Source organism: Telmatherina bonti, assembly GCF_933228915.1.
Source record: "Telmatherina bonti genome assembly, chromosome: 7".
Classification (NCBI taxonomy): domain Eukaryota; kingdom Metazoa; phylum Chordata; class Actinopteri; order Atheriniformes; family Telmatherinidae; genus Telmatherina; species Telmatherina bonti.
In genome coordinates this window covers 5,361,039-5,370,900 of record NC_136625.1, presented here as the reverse complement: position 1 = coordinate 5,370,900, position 9,862 = coordinate 5,361,039, and the positions used below count along the sequence as shown (strand labels likewise).

General features: G+C 46.7%; 1 protein-coding gene across 1 annotated transcript; it reads left to right on the top strand.

Moving 5' to 3' along the window:
- Positions 1 to 3,171: 3,171 nt before the first annotated feature.
- LOC306758095 (E3 ubiquitin-protein ligase TRIM21-like) lies at positions 3,172 to 4,812 on the top strand (the record flags this gene model as incomplete). Its single annotated transcript, XM_079243308.1, has 1 exon — positions 3,172 to 4,812. The coding sequence occupies one exon, from the start codon at positions 3,172 to 3,174 to the stop codon at positions 4,810 to 4,812; it is 1,641 nt and encodes a 546-aa protein (XP_079099434.1).
- Positions 4,813 to 9,862: the final 5,050 nt, after the last annotated feature.

Sequence of the window (9,862 nt, the reverse complement as noted above, 5' to 3'; positions counted from 1 at the left end):
GGACCTCCACCCTAAACCTCCATCCTGGACCTCCATCCTGGACCTCCACCCTAAACCTCCATCCTGAACCTCCATCCTAAACCTCCACCCTAAACCTCCATCCTGAACCTCCACCCTAAACCTCCATCCTAAACCTCCATCCTAAACCTCCACCCTAAACCTCCATCCTGGACCTCCATCCTGGACCTCCATCCTGGACCTCCACCCTAAACCTCCATCCTGAACCTCCATCCTAAACCTCCACCCTAAACCTCCATCCTGAACCTCCACCCTAAACCTCCATCCTAAACCTCCACCCTAAACCTCCACCCTAAACCTCCATCCTGAACCTCCACCCTAAACCTCCATCCTGGACCTCCACCCTAAACCTCCATCCTGGACCTCCACCCTAAACCTCCATCCTGGACCTCCATCCTGGACCTCCACCCTAAACCTCCACCCTAAACCTCCATCCTGAACCTCCATCCTAAACCTCAACCCTAAACCTCCATCCTGAACCTCCATCCTGGACCTCCACCCTAAACCTCCATCCTGAACCTCCATCCTGAACCTCCATCCTGAACCTCCACCCTAAACCTCCATCCTGAACCTCCATCCTGATCCTCCATCCTGATCCTCCATCCTGGACCTCCATCCTGGACCTCCACCCTAAACCTCCATCCTGAACCTCCATCCTGAACCTCCACCCTAATCCTCCATCCTGGACCTCCATCCTGGACCTCCATCCTGGACCTCCACCCTAAACCTCCATCCTGATCCTCCATCCTGGACCTCCATCCTGGACCTCCACCCTAAACCTCCATCCTGAACCTCCATCCTGAACCTCCATCCTGAACCTCCATCCTGAACCTCCACCCTAAACCTCCACCCTAAACCTCCATCCTGAACCTCCATCCTAAACCTCCATCCTGAACCTCCACCCTATCAAATGTTTCCTGACTGAAACACACCTGATTCAAATCAAAGTTATCTCCACAGCTTATGGTAAAGTTCTGCACAAGTCTGTCAATCACCCATTTGTTTGTTCATCAGTGTGTCACTGCAAGGAAACATCCAATACCTGCAGGGTACCGGTCCTCAAGGACCAGATTTAGAGATCTCTGATGTAGACATAAACTTAGTGCTCCTCTACGTTACAAGAAAAAAAACTCACATCCTCGCATTTAAAATGAAAAACAAGTGGGTCCTCACCATGCAGGCATCAAAGCTCCGCCCACCGATGCAAACTTTTATACTTTTGCAGAGAAAATCCAATCGAGAGAAAATCCAAAGGCAATTGAGGCAGATTCTATTCCACCTCCTGAGTTAGTGGGTGCTTTAGTAGGGATGTCAAACTCCAGTCCTTGGGCCGGTATCCGGTGGGTTTTTGTTGTTTCCCTCTACCAAAACAGCTGATTTAAATCAAATGGATCCAGAAACATCTTGTCAACCTATTTATTCATTTCAGTCCGGTGTGTTGGAGCATGGAGACAACAAAAAGTTGCAGGATACCGGCCCTAAAAGACTAGAGTTTGACACCTGTGCTTTAACTAATATCAGCCCCTTGCAAGCAGTTGTTGTAACTGCATCACATTTTCCAAGCAGTTAGGTGGACTTGAGTTTAATGCATTGTGAAGAGACACCAAAGAAAAGAAAGGCTTTGAGTTTAGGAGGATAAGCAGTCATCTACAAACTGGAAAGTCAGTGGATGGATCCCAGGCTTCACCTGATACATTTCTCCTTGTGTCTCTGTGTTCTTGGGCACGGCACTGAGCCATGCATTGCCTCTGATATATCTCATGGGGTATGAGTGTGTGTGAATGGGTGAATGTGACATGCAGTCTAAAGAACTTTTTGAAAGGTGGCTGTGACTAGAAAAGCACTATATGAGTAGGGTGCATTTAATATTTAAAATAAAATTGAAAGAGAAAATATTAATGTATTTTAATGTTAATGTATGATATCTAGTGGTATGCAGACCAGGATAGAGGTACAGTGGTAAATAGTCCAGAGGTACAGTGGTAAATAGAGGTAGAGTGGTAAATAGACCATAGGTAGAGTGGTAAATAGACCAGAGGTAGAGTGGTAAATAGAGGTAGAGTGGTAAATAGAGGTACAGTCGTAAATAGACCAGAGGTACAGTGGTAAATAGACCAGAGGTACAGTGGTAAATAGAGGTACAGTGGTAAATAGACCAGAGGTACAGTGGTAAATAGAGGTAGAGTGGTAAATAGAGGTACAGTGGTAAATAGACCAGAGGTACAGTGGTAAATAGAGGTACAGTGGTAAATAGACCAGAGGTACAGTGGTAAATAGAGGTACAGTGGTAAATAGACCAGAGGAACAGTCGTAAATAGAGGTACAGTGGTAAATAGACCAGAGGAACAGTCGTAAATAGAGGTACAGTAGTAAATAGACCAGAGGAACAGTCGTAAATAGAGGTACAGTGGTAAATAGACCAGAGGTACAGTCGTAAATAGAGGTACAGTGGTAAATAGACCAGAGGAACAGTCGTAAATAGAGGTACAGTAGTAAATAGACCAGAGGTACAGTGGTAAATAGAGGTACAGTGGTAAATAGACCAGAGGAACAGTCGTAAATAGAGGTACAGTAGTAAATAGACCAGAGGTACAGTGGTAAATAGAGGTACAGTGGTAAATAGACCAGAGGAACAGTCGTAAATAGAGGTACAGTGGTAAATAGACCAGAGGAACAGTCGTAAATAGAGGTACAGTGGTAAATAGACCAGAGGAACAGTCGTAAATAGAGGTACAGTGGTAAATAGACCAGAGGTACAGTGGTAAATAGAGGTACAGTAGTAAATAGACCAGAGGTAGAGTGGTAAATAGACCAAGACAGCGGTACGTACACAGGACAATGGTAAAAAGACCAGGACAGTGGTGCATAGACCAGGACAGAAGTACAGTGGTAAATAGATCAGTGGTACATAGATCAAGACAGTGGTACGTGGATCAGTACAGAGGTAAGTACACCTAGAATTGGAGGCACAGGAATCTCTTGGGACAGACAGGCTAGAGGTTAAACAGGAATACAAAGAAAAAGTTAAAGATTTTTCTTCTTTGTGACACCAAAGTTAAAATTTTAAGTTACATATTAATTTAACAGTAGTGGCTGGATGTGTTTTAAAATGATGTTTTTCTGCTATTTGACTCTTGTCCTCAGAGGTCAGACATGTCTGCTGGCAGCAACCAGAGATCTGAGGACCAGTTTCTGTGCTCCATCTGTCTGGAGGTCTTCACTGATCCAGTCACCACACCATGTGGACACAACTTCTGCAACAACTGTATCACTCAACACTGGGATGTTATTGTTAAATACATATGTCCCTTGTGTAAAGAGATTTTTCCCTCTAGACCTCAGCTGCGGGTCAACACCTTCATCAGAGAGATGGTGGATCAGTTCAGACATGAAGCTCAGCAGGAAGCCAGCAGCAGCTCAGAGCAACAAGCTGCCAAACCAGGAGAAGTTCCCTGTGACGTCTGCACTGGAACCAGACTGAAGGCCCTGAAGTCCTGCCTGGTGTGTCTGACCTCCTACTGTCAGACTCACCTGGAGCCTCATCTGACACTTTCAGGTCTGAAAAGACATCAGCTGGTGGAGCCTGTGGAGAACCTGGAGGACAGGATGTGCAGGAAGCACGATAAACCTCTGGAGCTGTTCTGTAAGACCGACCAGACATGTGTCTGCTTGCTCTGCTCTGTTTTAGACCACAAGACTCATGAGTTTGTTCCTCTGAGAGAAGAATATGAAGGAAAGAAGGCAGAGCTGGAGAAGACAGACGCTGAAGTTCAGCTGATGATCCAGAAGAGACGACTGAAGATTCAGGAGCTCAAAGAGTCGATGAAGATCAGTAAAGATGCTGCAGACAGAGAGACAGCAGAAGGTGTTCAGGTCTTCACAGCTCTGATGGAGTCTGTTCAGAGAGGCCTGGAGGAGCTCCTAGAGGAGATCCAAGACAAGCAGAAAGCTGCAGAGAAACAGGCTGAAGACTTCATCAAAGATCTGGAGCAGGAAATCTCTGAGCTGATGAAGAGGAGCTCTGAGCTGAAGCAGCTCTCGCGCTCTGAAGACCACCTCCACCTCCTCCAAAGCTTCTGCTCCCTGAACGCTGCTCCACCCACCAAGGACTGGACGGAGGTCCAAGTCCGTCCAGCATCGTATGAGGGGACTGTGGTGAGAGCTGTGTCTCAGCTGGAGGAGACACTCAGGAAACAGATGAAGATGTTTGAGCTGAAGAAGGTCCAGCAGGATGCAGTGGACGTTACTCTGGATCCTGATACAGCACATCCAGACCTCGTCCTGTCTGATGATGGAAAACAAGTTTATGACAGTGATGTGAGGAAGAATCTTCCAGATAATCCAGAGAGATTTTCACTGTGTCCTGGTGTTTTAGGACATCAGAGTTTCTCTTCAGGCAGATTTTACTTTGAGGTTCAGGTTAAAGGAAAAACTGACTGGGATTTAGGAGTCGCCAGAGAGTCCATCACCAGGAAGGGAAACATCATACTGAGACCTCAGGATGGTTTCTGGACTGTGTGGTTGAGAAATGGAAATGAGTACAAAGCTGTTGATGATCCTCCAGTTCATCTCCATCTCCAGTCTGGTCCTGAGAAGGTGGGGGTGTTTGTGGATTATGAGGAGGGTCTGGTCTCCTTTTACAATGTTGATGCTGCAGCTCTGATCTTCTCCTTTACTGGCTGCTGCTTCACTGAGAAACTCTACCCGTTTTTTGGACCTTGTACTAACAATGGTGGTAAAAACTCATCACCTCTGATCATCTGTCCTGTCAATCAATCTGATGGTTTTCCTTAGCTCCATAATCAGTTTGATAAAACTTTCATTCTGTAGGTGAAGTTGTACTAGTGGACTGATGAGGTCTAATATAAGTGGACAAAAGCTTCTTATCAGATATGCGATTAACGATGATAATGAAATAAAAAGCTATACTAAAATAAATAAATGTTTTCTTGTGTAATTTCATCCCCAACATGGGGTCGGATCTACTCGATCCCAATTCATGCGTGCAATCTAGAATTCTGGCCTTGGGGCTGATAAATGGTTTGCAGGTGTTTTACTAGTAATTGTATGAGCAGTGGCAGGTGCAAACTTATTGGAGACTCCCTATTAATGAGGGTTTTACATGATTCGTTGTTTGCTACATGGCGATTTCAGAAAGTGCTAAAACAAATTTGACCCTGTGGAATTACATGTGTTGGTTGACAACACCATGACCTACAGCAGAGAAATCTGACTGCCACACAAATAAACACTGTTTTGGAGCAAATTTATCAAAAAAAAAGTTACCACTATGGACTTCCAGTGGCTCGAACAACCTAAGATGGCAGCATAAGGATCTCTGCGAAGTGGTTCTTGTCCTGATAGTAGTCTATACATTCTGTAATCATGAACAATAAAAAATATAGTTAGACCCCTCAGTTTACTGTAAATCTGTAAAAACTCTGACCAATCCAAACGTTCAGACCCAAATGAAGTTGTTCATTTCTTATATTTAGTAAGCTTTTTCTCCAGTCTGGTGGGTTCATGTATTGCTGGGAACAGCTAATCCAGCTAGGTGGCAGTTGTGTAGTGTTTGGAGCTAACATAGCTGCAAAGGCTCACAGGTATTGAGTTGGTAACAATAGTTCTCTTATCATTTTTACCAAGTAAGTTCAAGTACTGTTATTGAATTACTTTTATTTATGGTTAGGTTCATGTTATGTTTGGCTATTCGTCATGATTTCAGTTTTGGCACCATGAGTCTGTAGCTGGAGAGACCTCCCCTCCTCTGCTGTTGTGTAGTGGTGTGGACAATAAATGACTCTTGAGCTAGAACCCTTGATTGTGTTTTGGCTGTTCATTACACTGGTGTCAGAAGTGGGATGGCTACTGTTGGAGACCACCGAGATTTGATTTCTTTTCTGGAGAGCTTTGAAAGAAAACGAAAGAGAACTGAAGAAGGGTGGATGGAGAGCAAACAGCCCACCAGGCCGGATGGAGTAAGTGCACCAAGGACTGAAGAACATCAGCATTGACTGGAACAGCAAAGGATTCAACCACAATGGATGGGGGATGTACGACTGAAGCAGCGCGGGAGCCGGCAGCAACAGACTGATGTGGGTAACAGTCATAAAGAATTTGTCACACCTCTCTGAGCTGGATGGAGTTTGATTGACACCACCACCTCAGCAGCTGCTGGTGGAGCTGTAGCCCCTCAATGAACCAACAGAGATAGATCAGCATCACCACAGGGTGGGGCCCAGCCAACCCCAATAAAGCTGCCATGCTACACTGGAGAAGACTCAGCAGACACCTACCTTATTCAGGTTCAACTGATTGCGCAACTAAACTCCTGGACATTGGAGGAAACAGCAGTTCACATTTCCCTCTCTTTAGAAGGCAAGGCTTTGCAAATACTTACTGATCTTCAGCCAGAGACGCTCCAGGATTGGTCAATGCTGAAAGCTGCCCTCGAGCATCGATTTAGCCACTAGGTCTATGCAGATCATGCCAGGGACAAGTTCACCAAGCGTCAGAGAAAAACCACAGAGGAACAGAGGTATTTCAGTCCTTTATCCGTGGGCTCCAGTCAGAACGCTTACAAGAGCATCTTCAACTGCATGCTCCCACCACCTTAGCTGCAGCCCTGGCAGAGGCAGAAAGGATGGAGCATGTGCTATGTCCTGAAGGCCCCCGTCATTACAGCGGTTATCGGGTGAACCAGGTCACTAGGGAGAAGAGAGACAATGAAGTGACCCACCGAGCTGGTACTTCACAGAGGCAACGTAGCAGACCCAGAAAGAGATTTGCTGAGGGATGCTACAGGTGCAGATTACCTGGTCACATTGCCCGGTACTGCCGAGCTCCAGCACCCAAAGACCAACATCTTGTGGAGCAGTTTAACTAAAGTTTGGTGGCACTGAGGAGGGCAGGGGTTTGCCATCCACTGTAGCAGAGACTACCCCCATCTTTGCAACACAGAAACTCAGACACCTTGCCCAGGCACATGGGCTTTATTTAGAATGTGTTCTTGCTGAAACCCCATACCGAGCCCTGGTGGACACAGGGTCTACCAGCTCTCTCATCCGCCCAGGAATCTTACCTTGTTCAAATGAACAATCACCCTGGGGATGGAGCCCAACAAGAAAGCACATTACCACTGTCACTGGAAGCAAGGCCTGTATGCTTGGGGCAAAGACCATACAAGTCACTGTTAGGCATAAGGAAGTACAGCATAAGTTCTGGTTGGCTCGCATCCAAGATCCATGCATCATTGGGCTTTACTTGTTTGAGATGTGGGCAGTTGTGGTGGATGTGTCCTAGGCTGTCTTATATCTGGGCTCTGAAACCATAGCTCTCCAGAAGCCAAGTGACTCTGGGGCTCGGCAAATTTCAGTCACTGCAACAGAATCAGATGAGCAAACCCATTCAACAAAGCTAACTGGTCTAGCTGAGACTCATGGGCTTCTCACACCACCAATCACATCTAATCTACCATCACACGAGACTAGGCAGGCTACTGATGACCTGTTGGATATAAGGCTCCCAAGGGCTGGATGAGGAGCAGCAACACATGCTAAAGGAGCTACTGGAAGCAATTGCTGAGTCCTTTGCTGCCAAAGATGGGACTGTACACACACCAACTTGGTCTTTCACGAGACAGATACTGGGGAAGCTCATCCCATCCACTTTTGACCCCAATGTCTGACCCTGGCCAAACGACATCCTGCCCAGCAGAAAATTGAGGAGATGTACAAAGCAGGTATCATTGAGCCATCCAACAGCCCCTGGGCTGCACCTGCAGTCCTAGTTCGGAAGAAAGATGGAACATGGTGCTTTTGTGTAGATTACGGTGCCTTAACGAAGTGACACACAAGGACTCTTACCCTCTTCCACAAATTGACGATGCACTGGACTACATCGCTGGCTCTTCTTGATTTAGCTCCTTTAACCTGCGGAGTGGTTACTGGCAAGTGGAGCTGTCTCCAGAGGCTCGCCCAAAGACAGCATTCTCCATTGGGGAGGGGCTGTAGCAGTTAAAAGTCGTGCCATTCGGGCTTTGTAATGCCCCTGCCACTTTTGAGTGCCTGATGGAGAGGGTCCTAGCCACCATTCCCCGCAACTGATGTGTTGTCTGCTTGGACTTTCAGGGAGCACTGCAGAATTTATGTCATCCAAGCTATCCGCCATTGCCTCAACCCAAAAAAGTGCCACCTGCTCCGGGAGGAAGTCTCCTTCCTGGGTTACATTGTCAACTGGGACGGGGTGTCCACTGGGCCAGCCAAGGTGAGTGCAGTCCAGGGGGAGCCAACGCCAAGTGATGTATCTGAGCTCCGTAGTTTCCTTGGGTTTACTTATTATCGCCAGTTCATCAAGGACTTTGCCACTATTGCCAGCCTTCTGCACAAGCTAACTCAAAAAGGCTAAACATTCCAATGGACTAATGTGCCTATGCAAGACATCTGCACAGTAACTTTTAATGAATTCTGCTTTTAACTATTTTAATATAATTTATTATTTTATTGTGATTTTGCTATTTGTGTTTTCTTTTATGCTTCTTTTTGTCTGTTTTTACACCATCTGTAATACTTTTAATGTTTCTTGTAAAGGACTTTGAATTGTCTTGTACATGAAAGATGCTATACAAATAAACTTGCCTTGCCTTGCCGGATGACAGTGCTGGCCTATCCGGACCCAACAAAGACCTTCATTGTTGACACAGATGTCAGCAATATGGGTCTTGGTGCTGTGCTATCCCAGGAAGGGGAACATGGTGAGCAGGTTGTAGCCTATTACAGTCGCTCTCTTAGCAAAACAGAGAAAAACTACTGTGTTACCCAGCAAGAACTGTTGGCAGTAGTTCAAGGTCTTCGTCATTTCTGACCCTACCTGTATGGGCAGAAGTTCATTCTGCTAACTGATCATGCATCACTCCCCTGGTTGCTGAATTTCAAAGAGCCTGAGGGCAAGCTTGCCAGGTATACTGAAACCCTCCAGGACTATCACTTTGAGATTCAACATCGGGCAGGACGGCTCTACAACAATGCTGATGCTCTGTCCCAACGTCCTTGTTAGAGAGAGAGAGGTGCAGGTTCTTAAAATATCCTCATACAAGATCTCAAGGTGTTTGCACTGCAGTGTGTAGAGGCACCCAGCATTGATGACTGTGAGACCAGTGAACCCCAGCAGCTTCCATGAGACCAGCAGAACGACTTAATCCTTGCTTGGGTCCAGGCTTGGCTTTAGGTGGGACACTGACTGGAGTGGGAAGCAGTGTCAGCTCTCGATTTGGAGACAAAGGCCGTGTATTCACAGTGGCCCAGCTTTGTCATACAAGGAGGCCTTCTCTGCCGCTGGTGGAAATCACCGGGGGGCCAGTGCGAGATACTGATAACTCCTGGTTCCCCGCAGCCTGAGACACTGGGTTCTTAAAATAGTCCATGGCTCAGACTGAGAGGACGCTTTTACTGGCCAGGGTGCCGCCGTGATGTGGAGTTATTTATCCACTGCTGCAACTTATGCACTGCACAGAAGGGCCCTGTAAGACAGTTGCATGCCTCCTTGCAACAGTACCAGGTGTACTGGAGAGAGTGGGCATAGACATCCTGGGCCCATTCCCAGTTTCTCATCAAGGGAACCAGTATGTCCTGGTGGCCACAGACTATTTCACAAAATGGCCAGAGGCATATGCAGTCCCTGATCAGAGTGCATCAACTACTGCAGAGAAGTGGGTCAATGAGATGTTCTGCCGTTTTGGAGTGCCAGAGGAGCTTTACAGTGATTAAGGGCAAAACTTTGAGTCCAGGGTCTTCCCGGAGGTGTGTCGGTGCCTCGGTGTGAGGAAGGAGGTTGGAGTGGTTGGACC